Raw genomic sequence first — 24,873 nt, forward strand, 5'->3', positions numbered from 1 at the left:
CAGAACTCTACTTGCTTCAGTCATTTAGAGATTTCTTTATTGTCTTTAAAAACATGCACTGCAACCAAATGACTTCCATTCTGTGAGTCCTGTAAGAAGCAATGTAACGTTTTGTTCCAGTTATGTAAGGTACGGTGATAAAGCAGATCGTAGCTGCCTCGTAGTATTCTACTCACGATTTGACTGTTCCTTACAACACACAACAAGCCGGTGAAATGCTGAGATCCAGCTGTCTCCATTTTTAAGCCCCTGTGGCAAGGGATTATTCATACCAAGGTGCTTTCTCATCTCTTCTGGGTCCCCATTTCTTCAATATGTGAAATATTTGCCATTTTTTTCTCTTTCTGGAACACAAAGCAGTCCCATGTCTGTCACTTTCAGTATCGTGAGTTTTCTAAACACTGTCATTTCATTGAATTTAATTGCTTGCTGAGCTCCACACCACTGTAAGGCTGACAGTTCTGCCTTCTTTTTGCCAGGCCTTAAATTAATCTGATTGTTACTCTTGAAGAAAGATAGGGTACAAGTTTAAGGTGCAACTCCTTTGAATACTGGTTTGGGAGTAAGAGAAACTTTTATTCTTTAGCATAATTCACTTTCAAGTGAAAATCTACTTTCCCTTGGGTTCTAACACAATTACTGAGTTATTCCCAGACATATGATTTATTCTAAGAGTATTACAGATGGTAAATTACAGCAGTGAGATAATCCACAATGCTCGGAACAGAACCTGGATTGCAGCTTCTGTTTTGCATGGGTAATAACCAATAGTTCCCCAAGTCATTTTGACCAAATACTTTTTCCCCATGGCAATAGCTGTAATATTATCTGAAGAGAGAATATTAGAATAATCTTTTTAGCAGCATTTTCAGCAGTCTCCCTCTACCCTTACAGGTCTTGCTAGAGTACAACATGTCAAACTGAAGTGTAATCTAAAGGAAATCCTTTATAACAAGTGTGGTGAGCACCCTTGTGAAGGAAGGCTATTAATTAGAGGAACACACCTCTAATTATTAGCCTGAAGCCTTCTGTTATTTAATCCCATCTGGCCTACTGCCATTTGTCTGCCCTGTGTAGGTGCTGTGCCTGCAGGGGCAGGCAGGACACTGCTTTCCAGAAGGCAGACAGCGGGGTCTCTAATGTGCCATCCACACTAATGCTGCTGAAAAGGCTGCTCCTACAACATGGCTTAATGGTAACACACAGCAGTGACTTCTCACGTATGTGCTTTGAGTAGCAGTGGTAAATATTTGGGGTTGCAATGCTCTCCCCAGTACCAAGAGAAGGCTGCGTACGCTCATCTTGAGGATCAAAGTTCTCATCCTGAGCCAGGGTGGGCCTGTAAATCCAACACAGTGAGCTCTTTGTAGCCCAATGTTCTGAAGCAGTTTTGCTCAGCTGTAATGTCACTCTGTGTCTGCACAGTATGCCTGGAAAGATCTGGGAGGGAGTGGAGCTGTAGCAGTATTATAAACGCACAAAACCAAAATGAAAGCAGCAGCAGGTCTTCATATATTCATATTCATATATTCAGGAAGTGCTGCTTTATCGAAAGAGCCGATACAGCCGGGGAAGGCGACCATCCTTACTAGAAAGTGCTTCTTGGATGTGTTCATAGGTAGGCAGGTCTGACAAGTCACCCAGCGCAGCCACAGCTGGTTTCTTATGGAGCATCTTAGTGACGACTCTCTTGATGTCAGAGGATTTCACCTTACCTGCAGTGGGAAAAAAAGCCAGCGCTCTAACAGCCACATTCAAAATAGCACAAACCAGCTTTATTATGGTACCAGCTCAGACCTCACGATGCTCAGAAAACCAAATCATTGCTAGCCAGACTACAAGGCTTCAGCTTTTGCCCTTCAGACAAACAATGCCAGCTTGCAAGCAACTGAGAAGATCAGTTTGAAATCTGTATCTATATTTATATCCCCATACTGGAGCAATTCATCTGTGCTATCAGAATATCTATTGTAAATAGCCACCCTCAGATTGTACCCACAGATCAATCTAGAGAGGAAAACTGGTTTACTCACTGATGAGTGCACAGAGCTCATGAGGTAGTTTCCTTGTGTTGGTTGCCAGCACTTGCCTTCCCACGTCTTCAAAGATGACTGGTCTCGACTCGAGGTTCATCATGAGCATAGATTTGAGTTGTGTTTTTGCTCGCTCAAGTTCTACCTGCAAATGAGCAGCAGATACAAACATCTTCTAAGATGACTGGCCAATGTTCTCTGGTTAACACAAGTGTTTGGCTTAGTGCTCAGTGGCCTTTCTTTTGCTCTAAAAAGATAGTTGTGAAGAGCTGTGGAGCACAGAGTTATGCAAAGAAAGGCCTTCCACTCTGTGAACATGCTGCTAAAATCACAATGTTCTCTTTATGGATATACAAGAAATACTTCACCCCAACAAGGCCAAGACAATGCAATACTTCCGCTCAAAGACCATCTATGTAGTTGCTGACCTCTCCTATCGCTCCTGCCATTAGAATGAATTCTCTTGTGATGATTTCCACCATCTCTCGGACCTAAGAAAAACAGGCATGTGAAACAAAATTACAACCATGATGAATATTCTATTAGGATGGCATAATACGCTCAATATCTAGTTTAATTTCAGAAAAACACTGTTGGATTCCAATAGTTTTGCAGTGTTACAAGTTTATAGTTATCTGCTACCAGTACTTTAGGTAATTTATATCACTGTTTGGTAATAAGTGATACAGTGACCGTTTATGGACACCTGAATACAGGACTGTATACCTGTTTGGGATCTGCACTGGCATGTATACACAGGAGACCTGTGTCCTCGTAACTGTGGTGGTAAGAAGTTGCATTATACATCCAGTGGTGCCTGTGAGTACACAAACAAATGGTAAAGTTTAGAAAACAGAATAGAAATATCAAATTAAAACAACACGGACAGTGAGTCCCCTCCGAGCTCATTTTCAGGCTCCTCAGCAGTACCAGAAGGAATTGTCAGTCCCCACATCTGAGTTTTTCCTTCTTGCCCTCTGAGTCCTTGAGACTAAATAGAAAACAATGGAATAGTACTACTAGTACCTACATCTTTTAATATTCCCTGCCTGAAGGAATGGATTGGGCTGATGGAAGAAGGGATTCTGGTTCGCTTCTGACCTTTCCCTCTTTCGAAATGCTCACTAACAAACAAATCAGCCTCATGTATTTCCAACAGAACAAGCTGTAAAACCTACGAGTGCTGTCTTTCACAGGACGAGGCCTTCCTCGACAGCCTGCTATACAAGACTGTTTCTGTTCTCCATTTAGCAAACACAAACCTGTTGAGCACATTGAGGTACAGTCGGGTGAACATGCCCTTGCCAGGCCCTCCAGCTGAAAAAGAGCCACCGCCTCCCATCATCATATTTAAAACTGCAAAGGGAATGAAGTCTTCCTCCTGAAATTCAGGAAGAAATTTGGTCACTTAACAGCAGAGACCCAGGAGGGCTCTCAAGGATCAGGGATGAGTAAAGAGCAAAACATGGAACAAGAGGAACGTGAAGATCAATGCCCTTATCAGCTGGTGAGTGAAAAAGCTGCTTTTAGGTACAGGTTCCATGGGCAGGAGTTCAGGTATTGAGACATAACAGCTTGAGGTTCTGCAAGTACACAGCAACCAACACACAGTATTTTAGGTTGATACTTACTAAAAATGAGCAGCTTTCTAACCCAATCATAATGTGGGTGAGCTCTGGGATTGGAGTGGGACCCAGGCTCACGTCTGACATGTCTTTTTCGACCTGTGTGAAAAGCAGACAAACTATTAGGATTGATTTTCACATCTGTTTCATCCGACTTGATAAATTCGTATTAATTAACACATCAGATAACAGCTGCCACGGCTGGTTTGGGATCATGTTCAAATCAACAACAGAAAGGAGAAGGCCATTCCACCTTCCTTTTACCTTGACAATGCCGCCCGTGTACTGAGCCACAGACCTGTCCACCTCCTTGCTCTGTGCATTACCCCACACTGGTTCCACTCCAAGCAGGTATTTCTTTGCACACTCCACCAACTGCTCATGCTCAATTCCCACCCCTGCCAGCACCATCCTGTCCGGCGTGTAGTAATTGCTTAGGTAGGAATGCAGGACTTTCTGATCAATTTTATCAGTGTTTTCCACTGGGCAGAACCTCTTCAGTCCAACCGTATTTTCTCTATAAGCTGCCTAAAAGGAAATAAGATAGATTGAAGTAGTAAATATTATTTCACCGCCTCAATCTACACCTTCTGTTTGAGACTTAGGGGTAAGGACAGACTGACAGTAGCATAAGTCAGCATCTCAGCAAAGATAATCTATACTCATTACTATCTTAGATTAAAACCTTTCGTGTATAAAAGGCAGAGCTTCATGCAGAGGCAGTAAAATTCTCCCTCATACCACTGAGATCCGATTAACATAAAAATCTCTTTTCAAAAGTCTAAGATTAACCCTGCAGTAAGGGGGGAAGCTGAGGAGGAGGATGCAGCATCTCATCCAGGGCATTGCACACAGAATAGACTCGTCAGTGTTTTACCGCGTGGATCATTTCTGTCAGGAGAGGCTCTGGATCAGGTCTCATATTCAAGTCCTCGAGCTCAAACCGTATCGCCATTCGAGTCATCTCAATTTCTTCGTCTATAAGAGGAAAGAAAGAGAAAACTACCAAGGGAGATACTCATTAGCTGCATGAGAACTCCTTGATGAGCACGATCTAATGGAGAATTCTCAAGTCATGCTTTGGGATTGCTGTTCTGAGGCAGGTATTATGTTCCCAAACCTGATAACCTGGGCTGCAGGGCTACGTCAGCCAACAAGTTGACCACAGTGTCCAGGCCTTTGGCATCAGCAGAAACAGCGTACATGATGGTGTCCCTGCAAGGCAAGCAAAGAGCTGCACTGAGAATCACACTGACTCCGTAACAGTGCTTTAGGGCACTGCAGCCCTATGTTTGCCCATAACGCAATAAATGCTTTGAAATGCAACGCTACTGGCTTTCGTTATCCTGCCAGTTCGCTTTTGGGGTTTCTTAGCAGCTGACACAAGCAGGATTCTGCTGCTTAGAACAACAACACAACTTTTAGTGTCACAGTGACTGGCGGTCACCTCAAAGAGAACAGAGGAAAACCCCCCTTGTACCTGGAAGCCTGGCAGTCACAGATGCCTCCGTGCTTTTCTAAGGTGAGGAGGATTTCATCTTTGCTGCTAAACTGCGCTGTGGACTGAGAACGAGGATCATCAGCATCACAAAGCAGCAGAGAGACAACTATAGAACAACTGCGTGCAACAAACACATCCTGCTCGGGGTGAATCCGGTTATGGACGCCGCTTTGTAACACTGCAGGCCCAGGTTCAAATCCCCCCTGTGGCGCAAGTGGTAGAAGTGCCGCTCTGCTACACAGGAGGCTCGAATCCCGGGGGTTGGACTCGGTGATCTCTAAGGTCCCTTCCAACCCACACAAGACTCTGATACTGTTAAACTGTGACTTGGGGGGCAGGATGCGATGAATGGACTTGGGGGGCAGACTGAGAGCGGGGTGTCTGTGGGGCTCTATGGGGTCTTATGGGGCTCTATGGGTCATTATGGGGCTCTGTGGGGTGTCTATGGGGCTCTATGGGATCTCTATGGGGCTCTATGGGGCTCTATGGGGTGTCTATGGGGCTCTATGGGGTGTCTATGGGGCTCTATGGGTCTCTATGGGGCACTATGGGGTTCTATACGGCGCTGTGGGGCACAATGGAGTGTCTATGTGCCCGGATTCGAATCCCCCTGTGGCGCAAGTGGTAGAAGTGCCGCTCTGCTACACACAGGCTCGAATCCCGGGGGTTGGACTAGGTGATCTCTAAGTTCCCTTCTAACCCACACGAGACTGTGATACTGTGTGAAACCGGACAGTCCACGCTACTCACAGAGAACGCCAGCTTCTCCAAGAAGTGCGCGATGCCGCTCGGGTATTTGGCTTCGTGCCGCGATCCGGAGTTGACAAGGACTGGCAGCAGAAGGCACGAGCTCAGCGCTCTGCCCGCCCAGCAGTTCTCCCCTCCATCCCCCCCATCCCCAGCACTCACTGCCCACGGTGCAGAACTGCCCGAACTTGTTCTGTGATGCCACGCGCAGCCCGTTCTCCAGCACCGTCACCCGCGTCTCGAATCGCTCCCGGCCCTCGGTGGCAGCGAACACGGCTTTGGGCACACCGGGCAGCGGGCACGTCAGCGACACGTTGGGGTACGAACCGCCTCCGCTGTAGCTCCGGGTGACAGCTAACCCACACCTATAAAACACACAGCGGGTGTTAGGGGAGAACTGCCATGTTAATGAGGATAACACAGGGTCATAAGGGTTGGAAGGGACCTTAGAGATCATCGAGTCCAACCCCCGGGATTCGAGGCTCCTGTGTAGCAGAGCGGCACTTCTACCACTTGCGCCACAGGGGATTCGAACCCGGGCACACAGACACTCCATTGTGCCCCACAGCACCCCATTGCACCCCATAGGGACCCATAGACACAGCATACTGCTCCATAGAGCCCCATAGACACCCCATAGTTCCCCACAGCACCCCATAGCACCCCATAGTGCCCCATAGAGCCCCATAGAATCCCATAGAGCCCCATATACACCCCATAGAACCCCATAGGGACCCATAGAACCCCATAGGGACCCATAGAACCCCATAGAACCCCATAGACACCCCATATCGCCCCATAGTGCCTGTAGACACCCCATAGAGCCCCATAGAGACCCACTGAACCCCATACAGACCCCATGCAGACCCCATAGACACCCCACTCTCAGTCTGCCCTCCAAGTCACAGTATCACAGTCTTGTGCGAGTTGGAAGGGACCTTAGAGATCACCGAGTCCAACCCCCGGGATTGGAGCCTCCTGTTCAGCAGAGCGGCACTTCTACCACTTGCGCCACAGGGGGATTCGAACCCGGGCCTGCAGTGTTACAAGGTGCCGTCCATAACCGGATTCACCCCGAGCCGACACTCACCGCCGGGCCGGGCCCCACGCTCCGCGCCGTAACCACGCCACGGCGGCCGCCATGTTGCCCTGCCACAGCGCGTCGCTTCCGGCCGGGGCTGCCGGGATGGGCGGAGCGCGGAGCGATGGCGGCTGAGCTGAAGGCGGAACACACGGAACAGACGGAGCACAACCCGTTCTCCTTCCGAGAGTTCGTGAGGAGCAAAGCACGGAACTGCGACCGAGCTGCGACCGACAGAGCCGAGCAGCCCGGCCTCTTCAATCCCCCCCCTCATGCTGTGCCGCTCGGGCCCCTCCTCCTGCCGGGCCCGGTGCCCCGCTCTGAGGTAGAGGAGGATGAGGATGAGTTGGAGTGGAGCGGATCGTACCGGCCCGCGGCTGCAGAGCGGGAACACAGCGATGGATTGAGGGACAGCGCTGATACACGGCAACGGGGATACGAGGAGGTGACAGGGATGGAGATGGGACAGGGATGGAGGATGGAGGGATGGAGGATGGAGGGATGGAGGATGGAGGATGGAGGATGGAGGATGGAGGAATGGAGATGGGACCTCCCAGCCTTCTCGTACCCCCTGGTCCTGCCCTTGGGGTGTGTGCGGTGCAGTTAAACCGCTCTCCCATCTCTAACATGGATTTCTTCCTGTTCTCTTATAGCTGAAAGCAGAGAACGCCGCGTTGAGGAGGAGGGTCCGTGAGCTGCAGGAGATCTGTGGAGATCAAGCAGATGTGTGAGTGAGGAAAGGAATCCCTTGGGCTGCAGCCTATAAAGGCAGTTCTATGAGATGCCTTTACTTCTTGTTATTACACAAACAAATAGTTTTTCGCTTCTTCCCCTGGAGTTTTCTTGTGGTTATTCTCCCAAGCCCAGTTCTGTTTTCCATCTCATTACAAGGATGAAAAAGCTTGAAAGAAAGCTCAAGGAAAACAAACTCAAAGAAGAGAAGGAAGCTCAGGACTTGGAAGCGATGGTGCAGCACGTGGAGCAGAACCTCCAGCTGATGACTGTAAGTGCTGCCATCCCCATCTCATACAGCTCTAACACAAACCACATCACTACCAGCAATACCACCCAGCCTTCCACCATCTCACACTCATCCTTTATTCCCCTTCAGAAACGGGCTGTTAAGGCAGAAAACAACGCTACGAAACTAAAGCAGGAGAACGCATTGCTTCAGGTACAAAGCAGTGATATCCTCAAGGCACCTCGCTCAGTTGTGTGTTACATTACAGAATCACAGAATGACCCGGGTTGGAAGGGACCTCAAGGACCATGTAGTTCCAACCCCCCTGCCTGGCAGGGCCACCACACATACACCTTTACTAGATCAGGTTACCCAGGAGATCCCATAGAGACCCCATAATACCCCATAGATCCCCATAGAGACCCCATAGATCAGGTTGCCCAGGGCCCCGTCCAACCTGGCCTTGAACACCTCCAAGGACGGGGCATCCACAACCTCCCTGGGCAGCCTGTTCCAGGGCCTGACCACTCTCCTAGTGAAGAACTTCCCCCTAACATCCAACCTAAATCTTCCCTCTTTTAACTTAAAACCATTTCCCCGTGTCCTGCTATTGTCAGCCCTTTCCAAGAGTTTACTCCCCTCCTGGGAGTAAGTTCCCTTCAGGTATTGAAAGGCTGCAATGAGGTCACCCCGCAACCTTCTCTTCTCCAGGCTGAACAAACCCAACTCCCTCAGCCTGTCCTCATAGGGGAGGTGCTCCAGCCCCCTGATCATCTTCCTGTCCCTCCTCTGGACCCTTTCCATAATCTCCATGTCTTTCTTGTACTGAGGGCTCCACACCTGGACACGGTACAACAGATGGGGCCTCACAAGAGCCGAGTAGAGAGGGACAATCACCTCCCTATCCCTGCTGACCACCCCTCTCCTGATGGAGCCCATTTCCCATTTGCTTTTATTTACATTCTCATTATGGAGCATTTTATTTCCCTCTCCCAGGTCCAGCTGAAGAATTACCAGCTGGAGAACGAAGCCCTGAGGTCGGGGCAGTCAGCAAACCTGGCTGTGGTGAGGCAGAACGCAGACACAGCCCTACAGAACCTCCTGGCTGTCATCACCAGCTCTCGATCTTCAATCAAGTAAGTTGTTTTCAACTTACAGGTGTTTAATACTGATAGCAGCCAAAGGATCGACATCCCCTACAGGTGTTTGGTTTAATGGCTGTGTTCTTTATTGTGGTCAGTCCCTGTCCTGGTTTAGTTGCTGTGTGCTGTATCCTCCCCATTCTAACGCAGTGTTTCTCCCATAGGCAGCTGCTTTCTGGAGCAGAATCACTACAGCTCGTCGCCGACCTCCTTAAATCCATAGACAGAGTTTCGGAGGTGTCGGATGATGGGCAATGAAACCCAACATGGACCTACAGGCTGAGCTCAGCGCTGAGCTCCTCATTGAGCACTACAGAGCAGCTCTTCCATCCATGGCTGAGGTTGGAAGCAGCACGGGGTGGGACCCATCCCATATAGGGCAGCGCCCTGCCGTGTTATGGACGGTGCCATAGTGGGGCTGCTATGAACACCCGGCCTCCCCCCGTCGAACTGGGCCGGGCCGGAAGCGCCTCCCCCTTTATAAGGGATCCATTAAAGGCGGAAGTGACGTTGGGTCGCGGTAGTACTGAAGCTGTACTCCTATTGGCTGTGTGATATCACGTGCTTTTGGGTCAGCTGACCGCTGATTGGTCGCTGGGTAGAAAGGGGGCGGGACCGCGGCGGCACGGTTGGGATCGGGCCCGGTGTGTGAGGTGACGCCATGTCGGATGGGGCCGACCTGGATGAGGAGCGGGACAGGATCCGCCGTGAGATCCAGGAGCTGGAGCGCAGCCTGCAGCTCAACGGGACCGGAGGGGAGGTGGCCGTGTCGGAATGCAGCCTCAGCTCGGGTACGGGGCCCTAAGTGGGGGGGGGGGGGGATATGGGGTTATATGGGGGATATGGGGACATATAGGGGGATATGGGGGGATATGGGGGGATATTGGGGTCATATGGGGGGATATGGGGGGATATGGGGTCTTATAGGGGGATATGGGGTCCTATGGGGGGATATGGGGGTCATATGGGGGGATATAAAGGGAGGGGGGGCCCACCTCATGTCTGTGGGAGCTGGGAGGCTGTTCTTCTTACTATAAAGCAAAGAACAAGAGTGTCTGGTGGGCAACTAAACGTTATTAGCAGTAACAATACCCTAAAACCCCAAATAGTTGTGTATTAGATACCCTGCAGTGCTTTATTCTGCATGTTTTAATTGTAAAGCCCTTGGTTTGAAGCTTTTTCATTATCTAAGGTCACTTCCAACCCACACGAGACTATTACTATCATTCCCATTGATATCTTTGTGTTTTTGTGGTCCAACAGACGATGCTGAAGGTGACAGCTCAGATGTCCCTGCAGAAATGGTAACTCCCTTTAATCTTTGTGTCTGCACAGTGAATGGAGCAGGGAGGAAGGGGGAATCTCACATCGTTGTCAGGGAGTTTGGGGCAGCTGTTTGGTCTCCACAGTTAAAGTAGAGAATTGCTTCAATACAACAAATGAGGTGGGGATGAAGGGATGGTTCTGAGCTGAGCACTTACCAGGCAGCGGGTCTCCAATGTAACTGGAAGCGTTCTGCAGTTTACCTGCAGTTGTACAGCTGGTGGCACCAGGATGGGTTTTACAAAGACTGGGAGTCAGATGTTGTGTCAGACAGCAGCTGAGCTGATGGGCAGGAGGGGGGGAGCTGGGCAGGGCTGGTAACCACCTTTGGGAGGGCTCAGAGCATCTAACAGGGAGGGAGTTTAGTGCATCCAGCTCTTCTGGAAATCACCTTTCAACACAATGCCAGTTGCTTTTAAAATCAAGCATTCCCTCTCATGTAGCCTTAACCCCTATCTATAATGCCTTGTTTTCCTCAAGGAGGTGGAAAAAGAAGAGGACAGTAGTGATGATGATCTTGAAAGCAGCCTGCTGGAAGATCCGGAAACGTGTCTGCAGATGAACTACGTGTATCAGGAAGTTATCCAGGAAAAGATTGAGGAAGTCGAGCTTCTGATTGCACAAAACAAAGAGCAGCAGGTGAGCAGAACGGATGTAGAACAATCTGTGCTTTTCAGACTGAGCTTTTGCTTTCATCCTTTGCAGGTCAACCACAGTGAAACTTTGTAGGATGTTCTTAATGTATGAGAGGTACCAGTGCAGGGATCAGCTGCAGCAGTAGAGACCCTTATTTGCTGGTGTAGCATTCATCTTGCTTGTCTAGGAACAAGGATACAGTGGTTAATATATCAGTTCAAACCAGTGTCACTTGAATGCTGACCTTTGGCAGGGCTTATTTTTGTGCAGTTTCCATGATTTCCTATCCTCCAAAATGCTGTCACTAGAGTATAAGGTATTTAATGCTGTCACTAGAGTATATAGTATCTAATGCTGTCACTAGAGTATATAATACCTTATGCTTTAGCTTATTGTAGCGAGTCAGTGTGTTTATATATTTACATTTCTCATTGTACTGCACAACTATGTTAGGTTCCAATGTGATGTGCCTTTCATACATGCACTGAGGTGCAATGTGGTGCAGCGAGTGGTTTGAATGACTCATCAGCTGTTCATTGAAAGTAGAAAATTCAGAGGAGATGCCGTCATTTTGTATTTCTTCTATTGCAGAAAGAAATCTTGTGTGAGCTCGATGGCAGAAAAACAGCAAAGACAGGAGATGGTAGAAATTTACCATCAAACATATTTCTGGGCCATTTTATGAAGCCATACTTTAAGGACAAGACAACAGGAATAGTAAGTGAAGAGACCTGGCTTACAGATTGATTTCTTATCAGTGATGTATTATAACCATAGTGCAGCTGTGTTCCATTCTCACTGTGAATGTCACTCTGGAGCTTACAGTCTCTTTTTTCCTCACACGTTGCTTGCTTGCCCTCTTTTAGAGGGTTTGTCCATCCTCTGTCTGGCTGTGACATCTGAGAGTTCCATAAAGGGGCTTTCCAGCCATGTGGCCATTAAATGTTCTTTATATTTCCAATGGAGTTTTGATTGTGCTGCTTCATTTCCACCATCCAATTCCACTTTGTTTGAAGTTCTGGTTGTCCTTAGGTTTGTTTTCTGATGTAAAGGTGACTGAGCAGCAGTTCTGGTCTGACAATCTGCATGTGTTTGAGTTTCAGTCTTTTTGGTAGCAGCTCATGATGGAGTTCCAAGGAGAATAAGCAAGTTTTCCATGTATTCCCATCTGTATTAGGGCCCTCCTTCCAATGAAGATGCCAAGGAAAAGGCAGCTCAGGGCATAAAATCCTTTGAACAACTGCTATCAACAAAATGTAAGTAGCTGTATGTGCTGTTTGGTGTTGTACGGGAAATGTAACGTATACTATCACCTGTTCCCCCATATCTGTATTTAAACATCAATACTTACAGTACTTCATAGTTGAATTCACTGAAAGAATACTTCAAAGTAAATGGGGATTTATGCATTTATTCACCGGGGGTTTAATTACTTCCTTCTTTCATTTGCGTTTGTTTTGGTGCATCATTCCACTTCTCCCTTGAGTGCTCCAAAACCAGATGGGATCATGCAAAGGGAGCGCTCAGATTAGAGAAGAGATGCTTTGAGCTCTAGGGAGTCACATCCATCTGGGTGGTGGTTTCATTGAGGTTCTCTGGGGGTAAAACTGAGCAGAAGGCTGCAAGTTGTGCAGCTCAGACGTGACGTTGGTGGTTTAGATGGGCAACAGAATCAATTCACCTGGCTTCTTATAGGCCCTCTGCAGGATCTAATTGTGTAGGTAATGGAAATGAACTCTTCCTGAAGATGTGGGGGACGCTCTGGCAGTGGTTTTGCACTGACTAAACGCTTGATTGTTTGTGTTTTGCCTAGGGAAAAGCAAGGAGAAGGTGTTACTGCAGAAGTCAGTTGTAAGTGATCGCTTGCAGCGCCTGCTACAGCCCAAGCTACTAAAGTACGTACTGTGCAATCTTATGAGAGCATTACAGCTGAAGTAAGGAGGGAAAATGAGTGGCAGCAAGTTCTCATGTTAATTAATTGCTATGTCAGTAAGGTTACAAAGCACAGCACAGATACTTTGTCACTGTTGGACCTGGGACGCCTGCATAGCAATCCCCAATCCCCTGTCCTGTGGGTGCCAGTGCAGAATGACACTGTTGTAGATAGCAGCATTTCCATTCTTTATTGATATCTGTATTTTGTGTATGTGATATTGAGGAGTCTAGGGCTTCAATGTTTTGACTATAAGCAAGAGGTTACAGCATTCAGGTTGCACTGCAAAAGCTTGGTGATTATTTTGCAGGTAACCAGCAAGGGAGGAGGTTTTGTATTGAAGATACTGTGGCATTTTATAGCCCTCTGTTTCCTCCTGCTCACACAGTGGTGTAACTTAAAACAGCCTCAGGGCTTGAAACTGAGATTGTGATATGTTGCAAGTGAGTCATAACAGTGTGTCCTTTGAGAGATGTATGTGCCTGTAGTTGGTGCAGACGTAATTTGTTGCTGTTGTAGCTATCACTGAATCTCTCTGTAAATACCAAAATGATTAATCTGAGACCTGTTCTGGGTCAGCTGTTTGCATTGAAGCAGCAAAATAAGATGAGTTTGCCGCGTGGGAGAACCTAGGAGGGCAGTCTTGTTTATTGTGGGCAATAAGCTGAAGGAAAGAACTATACTTGTGGGGAAGACTCTTTTGCCAGATGCCTTCTAATGCACCTCCTTCCCATCTAGTCTTATGAAATAATGTTGAAAATGTCTTTGAACAGGTTGAGTTACTCGAATCAGAAACTGGAAAATGTCAAGACTGAAATGGAGAAACAGATCTTGGAAAAGCAAATCAAAGAAGTGGAACGGGAAATAGAGGCAATTAAGTGAGAAATCTTTTTTATAAGTTCTTGATGAAATGCAGATCTGTTCTGGGAGGCTGACTTTGGTATTTCCCTCTTTCCTTGGGTGCTTCTGAGTGTGACATTTGGAGAAGATTTCATACAGGCCAACACAAATGAAGCTATGAAGTGCTATTACAGAGCTCTCATATCTGTAGCTGTTCACTAAGAGTCATGCTTTGTGCATTCATATGGCAGCCAGGATAGAAATAGTGTTGGAATGGTTGTTGCTTTAGCATTGAGGGGATGGAGAGCTCAGAAAACGTTACTAATTCTGAGCTTTTGTGTGTTGATGCATCTGTAGTGATGCATTCTGATGCTGCGTTGAACTGCTTCACATTGCAGGGGGCAATTTTCCAATGGTACACTCATTATATTCAAGTAAATTTGCTTTAGTAAGTCCAGTAAGGAAGAAGCTTTGTTTGCAACTGAAGTTATCGTTGTTAAAGAGCCTAGTGCTTTGAAGTAGTAAGTTTTGGTGGAAGTTAATAGCAGGTGAGAGGAATAAGATGAAGAAAAAACAGGCTGAGAAAGTGACTGTTTAATTACCTGTTTAATGTGATGGTTTTTTCTTTGTGTCTTCTGCTCTAGTCAACTTCCAGAAAGCGACCTGTTAGGAGACAGATTTGATGAGCATGACTGGGAGAAGATTTCAAACGTTCATGTGAGTTGGGAGATGAGCTGTTGTATGTTACTTCTAACATCTGCCCCCATTCTCTTGAGAATTATCTGACCTGCTTTCATTTCCATCTGCTTATCCCTTCATACCCTTCTGTAAGTTGACTGTTGTGTGTTCTTGATAAGGTAAGCACATAAGCACTTCAAATTTGCTATCAGTAGTTAAATCTGATGATTTAATTCTGAACAAATTAGCACCAAGACATGCATGGAACACAAACTGTATTACATGTAGCTTGGGCAAACATCTGGGCAGAAATGAATGCTGAATCAAGCTGAAATAGATTTTCTTCTGTCTCTTTTAGTTTGATGGACGGCGTAGTTCAGAAGAACTGAAGAAGTTTTGGCAAAACTGGGAGCATCCAAGCATCAATAAAAATGAATGGACGGATGAGGAAACGGAGAGACTGAAGGACATTGCAGCTAAACATGGTTATTTGGACTGGCAGGCTGTAGCCCAGGAATTGGGGGTAAGTCGTTTTGAGGCCAGGAACATGAGATGGAAAGTCAGGTAATTCTGATGGTACCTCATGTAAAGTTTTGGAAGCTAAAGCTAATATTAATTCACTGTTAATTAATGCCTTTGTGAGGAGTGTTCATGAACAGTACCAAAACGATTGGAACTTTGGCCCTCTTGCTTTTGTCCTCCTAAGGATCCAGCTATCTAAGCAGCTGTGTTTTCTTTCCATGAAGACAAACAGGACAGCTTTTCAGTGCTTGCAGAAATACCAAACCTATAACAAAGACTTGAAAAGGAAAGAATGGACCAGAAATGAAGATAAGATGCTTTTAGAGCTTGTTCAAGAGATGAGAGTTGGAAGCCATATCCCATACAAGAAAAGTAAGTAACCTACAAAGGGAATTGTTTTCCATTCACATGTGATGGTTTCTTGATTTCCAGGTTTATGTGTGTTAATGCTTGTATGTGCTGGAACACCTGGCCTGCTCTGCTTGAAGGAATTACTGATGTATTTGCTACTAGTGTTTCCATTTCCATGATAGTAAGTGAAGAAATAGTGCTTGCAGCAGAGTTTACAATATGCTTTTCCGTTTCTAGTTGCTTATTACATGGAAGGAAGAGATTCTGCCCAGCTGATTTATCGATGGACAAAGAGTGTGGATCCCAGTTTGAAGAAAGGGCCCTGGACACCAGAGGAGGATGCTGTGAGTTCTGCTCTGTAATTCCCTAGAACAATGGGGTGTGGGAGGTTAGATTTGCAGTGTTGCATGGTTATGTGCATGTGAGCACTTTAATGTCACACAGAGGAGCGTAAAATGCACTGAGGTTGGCAGTTTATAGGTCGGGAGGTTTCAGCTCTCAAACACCTTTGAACTGAGGCTTATAATGCTGTGGAAACATACAGAGCTGCTTCTGTTTCAGGCTGTCTAGAGCTATTACTGACAAAGGGTTTTGACTCTTCCTTTCTGTGATTAACCCAGATGCTGTTGGCTGCAGTTGAGAAGTATGGAGAGCGTGACTGGTATAAAATTAGGACAGAAGTGCCAGGGAGAAGTGATGCTCAGTGCAGTGACCGGTAAGTACAGCGCATGGAACAGCTCTGCCTTCAGGCCTATTATCCAGAGCCAGGGTGCTACTCCTTTTACATATGTTTGCTTTGCTTACAACAGTGTCATCTGTCTGGGATGGCTGTCATCAATGTGATTATGGTCTAAATACAATCTCTGCTGATCTCTGAAGGTGGACTCTAAGCAAAGCCTTCGTTGTTTCCACCTGACTTTCCTCTGTAGTTAGAGAAGGTGGAGCTGACATTGGAGTCCAGCAGGGAGAGCAGTGCCTGTGGTGCATCATTCCCTTGGTGTAGCTGCTGGTGGTGTAGCACATGTTGGAAGGGCCGTTGTTCTAAGCAGAGCAAAGGGATCCTGAGTTGTGAGTGAGCACATATATGGAGAAAAGGTGGCCATTTGTGTATGGGCTGCTGCACAAACAGCCTGGTCAGTCGCTTCCTGCAGCTGACACTGGTGTTGTTAGAGGTGCTGAGCCATGTTCAGCACTGAACCCAGCTTCAGGAGACCAAATGCAGCATGTTCTGGTTTCAGTGATCCATTTTACAACTGCTTATTGTAGTTTTTAACCACGTAGCCTGATATTTCTGTGAACACAGAGATTGCAACTGTGCTGTGTTACAGAAATAGCAATGGGTGCCTTGGAAAAGGGGAAGATCTGATAAGACTGCTGGTTGTGTTCAGCCTCAGATTATGCAGCACTGATCAGTACCATATAAATGAAGTGAAATGTTCCTTACTTTAATGTTCTTTGTTTGAAGGTACTTAAAAGCATTGCACCGTGATGTAAAGAAAGGCAAATGGAGTTTAAAGGAAGAGGAACAACTAATTGATCTGGTGCAGAAACACGGCCTGGGTGAGTCTTCCTGTGGCTTAATTTTTAGCTTAGAAAAGTATTATTTGCTAATGAATTCTTTGAATTTCTTCCTCTTTTATTTTTAGCAGCGTCAGGCTCTGCTTCATGCTGATGGTTTTGAGCTTCCTTATGTGGAACAGCCTTGGTAGTTCACTTATGAAGGAGTTGGATAGCAAAGGGCTGCATGGCCATGTTGCTCACAGCTCCACAGTGCTCACACAGTCTGTGAAAGAGTTCTCTTACTTTCATCCAATACTATTTTTCAGCATTAGGCTTTAACCTTTTAGCTTCCATCTGAGTGAGCTATTACTGCTGGGGATGTAATGCTGCCAGGGTTTTGGTCATTTTAGTTTCTGACATTGGCTTGAGTGTATGGCAGAGCAAAGCCTAAAGAAATCTTTGCTAAATCAAAGGTGAGGATTAGGATTTTATCATCCATTCGTATACATTTCCCTCTATAAAAGTCAGTTACTGTAAATGTGTATGGTGTTCTGCCCTGAAAAGGAAATCTCCTTTCCCACCCCCTACTCTTTTACACTCTGAATTTCACAGCATTCCTCTCTTTGTGTATGATGGGCTTATCGGGGTGGGTGAACAGTTCTCCTGCTGGATCTTCTTAGGTGCAATCTAAAGCAAGACAGGCACTTTCCCCATCTCATTAACAACTCTAAAGTAGCAGAAGGTTCGTTAGGCTGAGAACTACTCCAAACCTTTCTAGAGATGAAGCTCTCTTATGTAACTGTCACACTTGCACTGCCTCCATCAGACTGTATCACCTTTGCTTATGGATTGTGGTGCTACTGAAGCACAGTATCTTGTTCAAGTGTTTTCATGAACATGTATATATGTAAGCTCTACAATGTTACAGTAAAGTGTAAATCAGATATTTCCTAATATGAGGTGTCTTAGATTCCATGGGAGGGTACAGCATTGCAACTGTATCCTTGTATCAGATCTATCAACTGAATCAGATGCTGGTCTGAGGAAATCAGTCACACTATTTGAGGAGGTGCAGCTTTTCTCTGAGTAACATCAGGGAGGCTTCATGCGATTTGAACAGATCTGAAAAAGTAAAATCTGACCTCCACTCCAACAATAGGTAATATTGTAATAATAGGTAAACCCATCTAAGCAACCTTTGTGGAAGAGAAATGCTGTGCCTGCAGTTTGTTACATCAATAGGTTGCTCTACTCTTCTTCCCTTTTAGGTCACTGGAGTAAAATAGCTTCTGAGTTGCCACATCGGACTCGTTCCCAGTGCCTGAGCAAATGGAAAATCATGATTGGGTCGAAGGTATTGTACAGAACCTTCCTGTATCACAGTCCCATCTCTAACCTGAAAGTTAAATCCTATGAAATCAGTGCCACAATTGCCCTTGATTTCACACAATACTTTGTCATGGATGTTTGTGGTCTAATTAGTGTTAAAGCAGCCTTTTTTTCCCTGAAGGAATAAAGTTAAAAGTGTTATATATTTGNTGTTATACATAACTTCCTTATTGACTTGAAAGACCTTGAAGGATGTTATATAAGCATATACTTGCATTTTCTTGTATGTACCTCTGGAGTTGCCAGTTGTGATACAAGTTACTCCATAAAGCCTGGCTGCTTCGGACCACCTTAAAATTACTGTTGTGGTTCCATTGGCGAAGCACGAGCAGATGCTGCTGCACCATCCATTTTGAAACCACTTTTCTCTGGTAGCATACAGCCGCACAAGACTCTTTAACTTACTGCTCTGAGATATTTTGCAAGTCAAGGGTTAGTGCTGGCTGCAGCTTATCTGTGCTTTTTTTTTTTGTTGTTGTTTAAAAAGAAACGGTCCAGGTCAGTGAAACGCCAAGATACAGATGAGAGTTCCAGCTGTTCAGAGAGCAGCAGTGAAGATGTAGAACTGGACTTATCAGACACTTCTGAGGAAGAAAAGTCCAGTAAGGAGGAATGTGCCTTTCCCAGCATTGATCTGTGGATCCCAACGCAGACTGATGTGCCGGAGTCGTGCCAAAGAAGGCACCAAACTTCATCTCCTTTCTCCTTTGGGAGTGTTGGTGCGAGGACCAGCAGCAGTAAAATTCCACATGCAAGGCATGAAGGAGGTGAAGGAGTTACTAATAAAGCAACAGAACTGAGCACCATCCTGAGGGGCATGGCACGTCCCCATTCAACAGACATCACTGTGAAGAACCCCACAGAAGAAATTAACAAGGTGAGTCCTGGGTTTCTCAATCTGTTTTGGATGGAATTTAGGCTTAGATTAGAAACTTCCAGGAAGAGCATTTGGTGCCGTTAACAGAGCAGTTGCTGAGATAAGCAGATGATGATTTTTCACTCCTGTGCTGCTTTCTCACTGTACCATTGGGGGGAGCTGTTGGAAACTGAGCTGTGTGAATTAACACAAATTCCTGGTGCTGCTCCTCCCTGCCGTCTAATACCTCAAAAAGAACTACTTCCCTACCCACGGTGTCACCAAGACAAAACCTTTTCCATATCTTCATCAAGCAGGATTGGCTGCTGAAATAACTCCCTTTCCTCTGATGGCCAGAGTGTGTAGATAATCCCAGTAATGGGACTGGTGAGAGCTTTTGTGAATAGCATCAGCACGAGTGACTTTCTATGGCACGCTTTCCCTTACATCTTCCCTTGTGATTTCTTTTTAAGGCTTCCAGGTGTGGGAAGCAAGTGCTGCGGGTTTCCCTGGAGGATGTGAGAAGAGTGTTGAGAGAAAACACGTGCTTTCAGAGGAAACTTGTAAGTGCCTCTTTTGTCTCATCTGCTTTAGTGGGATGGGTGCTGCCAAACTGTATTTAAGGCAAGTAAACATGGAGTCATAAGTCTTATTTTACTGTAGTCCAGAGAGGAATAGATCATAGGGCAATTATGGAAACAAATGGGGACTAACCCTCTTAATTGGAACTCTAATGATGTGTTTGTTCACGTGCAGCAATCAAAGCTAATAAAATCTTCTGCCACTATAACAAAGACGTCTGAGGCTGGTGCATCTTCTGCTGAGAAGCACCGGGGGCTGTGGAACAGCGTGGGGAAAACTCGTCAAGAGAGAGCACGATGGAGAAAAATGAACCTTGACAGAAGACTCCTGATGGCGGTCACACCTTGGGTGGGTGATGTGCTGCTGCCTTGCACCTGGCGAACTGGGAAGATGAATTTTGATCATACAAAAGGTAGTGGTAACCTATCAGAGATGGTACTCCTTTGTGTCCCTGTTTTCTGGCTTATTTCAAGTGATTATTCAGCTGATTTTTTGATGCTGGGCCTTTTTTTTTTCTAGCTTATTCTATCCAACAGAAGCTCAAGTCGGTCAGTCTCTCCAGCACTCCCCTGTTCACGCTTTTCATTCAGGTAGGCTTTTTTGTCTTAATGGCATTACCCTCTTTACAGGAGCGGTAATCTTTATACTTGATGCTTAAAAACAAATACAAATCTTTCATTTAAATTAACCTAATTACTAGATTAATCTGTTCTCTTTGCTTGCATATTATATTTAGTAAACCCTGCATCTATTCGAATGCTGTCACAGTTTTCTGCAAGTGTGAATTTGTACCCAGAGTCTTTCATGTGAAGCCTCTCCCATCTGCCTTGTCGTGTTGCTGGCTCTACCAACACATTCTTTTTCTGAACCAGGTTGTAATGAAATGCTTATCTTGCAGCTCTTTCGGATTGACACCAATGGCTGCATGAAGATCATTCGGGAGAGAAAGGCCGATGCGGTGAGGCCTCAGCAGGTAACGCACACCAACTATTTCTGAGCTCTTCCCACTGGAGTCTTGACTAAAATAGAGACTTTTTGATGACTGTGGCGCGTTGGTATTGTTTGTGTGTTACCAGTTGATTTGGGATCAGAAGCACAATAAAGTGCTGCCTGTGTGGCCATTTGCATGGGATACTGATAGGTGATGCTTGGTCTGTGCTGTTCTAATGATCATTATATGTCTCAAGTGTAATTTAATATATACATATATATATATATTTTTTTTTGCAGGCTTCCCAAAGCTCGGAGTCATCTTCAGGTACCTACCAGAGCATTTGTTTCTATGATGCACGGGAACCTTCACTTAATTCATCATCATTAGATTAATAACCAACTGAACTGAAGGAGAACTTTGAAATGAGATACACTGCCTTGCTGCTTTCTGGTAGCTCTTGGATCTTTCAGTTATGGGCTTAATACATTAACCTTGGTAATGACTGGCAGCGATACTGAAGTGCTGTGGGCTCGCTGTTGTTGTGCCTGCCTGATGGTCTGTAGGCTGTACTGTTAGACGTCCCTCAAGCAGTGCACTCATTTACAACACACTGTTGTAAGAACTCCCACAGTCAGGATGGTTTTTTTTTACTTCCTATGCAGGGTAATTGATAGCTACAAAATAACATCTGAAATCTTTCTTCCTTTTTGAAGACTTGTTTTTCTTCCTCCTTATTCACCTTATAGGCAATACATCGCAGCCTGCTCCCAACAAACGGACAGCTCTTCCAGCTCTCCCATCTCTTCCAGCTCCTCTAGCCCAAGCTCAAAGGCAGAAGCCTAAAACTGTCTCAGAACTGCTGAGAGAGAAGCGGCAGTTAGAGAAGCAGCTAAGAGAGAAAGCTATGCTGCAGACAAAAGTCTTCGTTGCCCCACAGGTGATGCTTTCAGGGCCTTTGATAATCCAGCACCCACCACAGCAAATGAGTCCTGCACAAGTGGGGAGCAAACCTGGAGCGGTTGGCTCTATGGACAGCCAAGTACAACGTGTGCCAGCTCCCCCATTGGCATTTACTTCTGTTGCAGGTTCTGCTTCTACCCCTGTTGTGCTTGGAAACCATTCTCCATCAATACCAAAAGTTGGGGAGAGCCCTGGTTCCTCACAAGAGACAAAAGTGCAGTCTGATAAGGAATTAAATGAGCAAGCTCCACACAATACCCCTGAAAGAGGAGTTCTTCCAAGCCTGAATCCAACTGCAGCTGGAAAGGCCCCAGATCAAGGAGGGTCCAATGGTCACGTTTTAGCTGGTAGCTCAGCTCCAGTAGTGTTGCAAAATCAAGCTTTTGTGCCACACCAAGTTACAGTGGTGCCTTTTGGCGTAGAGTCTGGCAACAGCAAACTGTCTCTTCCTGCACCAGTTACCTATGGATTAAATTGTCCTGGGCCGGTCAATCTATTGCCTGCTCTTCTAGCTCCACAGCCTGGCTCCCATTTGACTCCTGACAGCGTGCTGCCTCTCACATGGATTGTAACACAGCAGGCTTTGCTCTCCAGTGCTGTGCAGGCTGTTGTGGGTGTTCCCCAAGGTCTGCAAGCTGCTGTTGTGGGGACTCAAAGTCAGGCAAGTGTGACATCCAGTGGCAGTGTCTCTGGTTTAGGAGCACCTCCTGTGTCCTCTGGAGTCAATATGCCTCAGCCAAGCCATGCAGAGACAAAAACAAATCCCCAGTCAGCTGCAGGGGGCTTAGAAGGAAAGACAGCTGGTGTAAGCCATTCTGCAAGTATCCTCCCTGTGAGCTTGGCTGATCCTGTGTGCAGCGTATCCAGTGTTTCTCCTGCTACATCTGCACATTCAGATAGTTCCTCCAAGACTGTTGATTCTTCTGCAGCTCAGAATGCTCTTCCTGGTGGGGCACCAACCCCGCATGTTCAGCTGCTGCCCCAGATGCAGCCTGCAAGCACTCAGGGGTCTGATTCCTGCTGTGTGACGGGTGTCATTAGCTTGGGAGAGAACCAGGACTCATCTACAGCAAATGGATCATCTTCCAACTCAGATGTCCTTAATAAAGGGGCTGTGCTCCAGCCAAGAGCTTCAATTCCTCATAACAGTGTCACGGGGAATTCTGAAGGTTCAGCTGTCCAGGCACTGAAATACAGACCCATTGCCTCTAAAGCACCCCCTGAACAGACCGCGAGTGCTCCAGCCCAGCCAACCACTTCAAGTGCAGAAAAGACTCTGCTTGACTATAGCCTGATTTCCCTTGAAGATGAGGAGCTAGTGAAGGAATGGCTGAGTGGAAAGCAAGGCGTCCAGGTACCACCATTGCAAACCAGGTTGCCTTATTTCCCACCTTTTTTGTGCAACTTAAAAACCCTTTCGAAGCTACTTCTGCAGAAGGCGGCTCTGGAAAAGCAAGCAGCGCGTTTTCTGTCCCCTGATGGCAGTCAGACTGAGGGTGAGGTTGACTTGAATGCTATCACAGAACTGGTGCATGAGAAACTGGGTAAAGACCCTGCTTTTCTCCTGCTGAAAGCCCGCTTTCTAGCAGCCTTTACACTCCCTGCTGTACTAGCAACTCTGCCTCCTCCAAAAGTGGTAACGACTCTGTCAGCCAGCAGCAGGGAATATGGAGAGAGTGATGAAGAGGAGTGGCAGAGTGAGGAGGAGGCGTCTGAGGATCCTGAGAGCTGTGGGGATGAATTGGACACGCAGTCAGATGGGACAGGTGGTGGTGATGAGCCTGGAGACAGAGATGCTGATTTTCCAAACAAGGTAAAGGAGAAACTGAAGTGTCACTTGTGGTAGGTACAACCTCTCTAGCAATGAGTCTAGGCAAAGAGAAACCATATTGGGTGTGTTCTGGCTGGAGAGCAGAGACAGAATCCTACTCCTGTAGGAAGAAGTGCTGGTGTTGGCTGAAAACGGTCTGTGTTTGGTATGGCTTGTGTTTGCTGGGATTGTGGTAATAGAGCGTTGTGTTCCATGTATTATTTTAAATCTTACTGTGCTAACTAAAATAAATGAAAGGGTTTTCTTGCAGGTTCTCCTCTGTTTTGTGCTGCTGTGCAAACAGTCTGTTCTCCTTGTGTTGCAGGGCATGGACACTGAAGAGATTGCTGCAGAATCCATTGAGGGCACCTGCACTGATGGGACGGCCAGTGCTCCTCAGATCAGGAGGAGTGTGCGCATCAGGAGGAGGCTCAGAAAGAGGAGGAGGGTGTGAGGAGGTAACGTTGGTAGCTGTTCTGTGTTATTTCTTTCTTCTAAAGAGAGAACCTGAAGTACTTTTGCCTGTGGCAAAGCCCAAACAATGAATCATGACCATAGGAGAAGATTGAAATGATTTTGACTTCCGCTCCCTGAGGACATGGAGTCTGCACTCAGCCTGTTAATCATACATTAAGTGTAATACAGTGATGAGGAGGAAGGGAAGTTGGTGTTTACACTATAAAATTACCTATAGAGCTATGGGATTTAAGTATTTGGCAGCCTTTTGGACTCTATTGCTTCCTTATTAGTGTTGATTTTTGGTATAACAAAGTCCTGGATGGTTACATCCCTTGTGTATGTAACTGGGCAGTTTCTCAGGTGTCTTAATGTGTTGAGACCTGTAGTGAAATGAGCATGACTGGGATTTGATTTGCTTGTTGAATGAGCTTGGTTTTACTTTTTTCTTCTTCAAAACTGGTTATAGAAACTCCAAAAACATTCGCTTCCCTATTAAAAAGTCCTGCAACTAATGAGCTATTTGTGTTGTGTTACAGGAGCCCCTGGAAGGAGGCCTGCCCTGTGATGTGGCATCAGGAGATGCTCTTTGCACTATTCACTTCTCACACTTGAAACGAGCTGACCAGGCAGAGCTGGAGAGGAGAGGGAAACATCACCTAAACAAGTCTGCTCATTTAGACAAGCTGCAAGTAATGAAACGGAGCTGCCTTTTAGGCACAGAGCGATTCCGTTCTCTTCCAGCCTAGCATTTACCACGAGTGCTACGGGGTAACAACTATTGGGGACCTGGGGAAGCCAGCAATGATAGTTATTTCCTTGTTGTGCTCCCCCCTATTTATGTGAATGTCTATCTGTGTTCAAAATATGTTGTTCATTGAGTGTGTTTTTGTAATGCTGTAATGATGTTGTTTGAATGCTGCTCAGTAAGAAGCAGGTTAATTTTTTATCACATGAGTCTCAAGTACTGGTTGAAATACAGATGTTTATTTTTCTCACTTAAACTCTTGACG

General features: G+C 46.2%; 3 protein-coding genes across 5 annotated transcripts; 2 read left to right on the forward strand and 1 right to left on the reverse strand.

Annotated features, from left to right (window-relative positions):
• Positions 1-15: 15 nt before the first annotated feature.
• On the reverse strand, positions 16-7,049 carry PMPCA (peptidase, mitochondrial processing subunit alpha). The gene is made up of 13 exons (XM_015878905.1): positions 6,997-7,049; positions 6,069-6,271; positions 5,910-5,989; positions 5,139-5,221; positions 4,779-4,873; positions 4,536-4,636; positions 3,923-4,186; positions 3,665-3,757; positions 3,296-3,414; positions 2,760-2,850; positions 2,462-2,524; positions 2,034-2,178; positions 16-1,715 (listed from the first exon to the last, which is right to left on the reverse strand). The coding sequence occupies exons 1-13, from the start codon at positions 7,047-7,049 to the stop codon at positions 1,546-1,548; spliced, it is 1,560 nt and encodes a 519-aa protein (XP_015734391.1). The 3' UTR covers positions 16-1,545.
• On the forward strand, positions 7,049-9,621 carry ENTR1 (endosome associated trafficking regulator 1). Its single transcript, XM_015878908.2, has 6 exons — positions 7,049-7,432; positions 7,641-7,714; positions 7,879-7,990; positions 8,099-8,161; positions 8,945-9,084; positions 9,255-9,621. The coding sequence occupies exons 1-6, from the start codon at positions 7,112-7,114 to the stop codon at positions 9,346-9,348; spliced, it is 804 nt and encodes a 267-aa protein (XP_015734394.1). The 5' UTR covers positions 7,049-7,111; the 3' UTR covers positions 9,349-9,621.
• Positions 9,622-9,630: 9 nt separating this feature from the next.
• On the forward strand, positions 9,631-24,864 carry SNAPC4 (small nuclear RNA activating complex polypeptide 4). Of its 3 annotated transcripts, none has more exons than XM_015878860.2 (23): positions 9,631-9,881; positions 10,354-10,394; positions 10,894-11,052; positions 11,641-11,766; positions 12,227-12,305; positions 12,863-12,944; positions 13,756-13,860; positions 14,467-14,539; positions 14,859-15,023; positions 15,247-15,394; positions 15,611-15,717; positions 15,994-16,088; positions 16,839-16,933; positions 18,142-18,227; positions 18,750-19,139; positions 19,592-19,681; positions 19,875-20,112; positions 20,220-20,290; positions 20,599-20,673; positions 20,931-20,958; positions 21,381-23,407; positions 23,730-23,862; positions 24,400-24,864. In XM_015878860.2, the coding sequence occupies exons 1-22, from the start codon at positions 9,752-9,754 to the stop codon at positions 23,856-23,858; spliced, it is 4,539 nt and encodes a 1,512-aa protein (XP_015734346.1). In that variant the 5' UTR covers positions 9,631-9,751; the 3' UTR covers positions 23,859-23,862; positions 24,400-24,864. The 3 variants fall into 3 exon arrangements, with proteins under 3 accessions (XP_015734346.1, XP_015734347.1, XP_015734348.1); XM_015878861.2 differs by having other exon boundaries at positions 10,897-11,052; XM_015878862.2 differs by lacking the exons at positions 23,730-23,862; positions 24,400-24,864 and having other exon boundaries at positions 9,697-9,881; positions 21,381-21,571; positions 21,720-21,953.
• The last annotated feature ends 9 nt before the right edge of the window (positions 24,865-24,873 follow it).

Source organism: Coturnix japonica, chromosome 17, assembly GCF_001577835.2.
Source record: "Coturnix japonica isolate 7356 chromosome 17, Coturnix japonica 2.1, whole genome shotgun sequence".
NCBI lineage: Eukaryota > Metazoa > Chordata > Aves > Galliformes > Phasianidae > Coturnix > Coturnix japonica.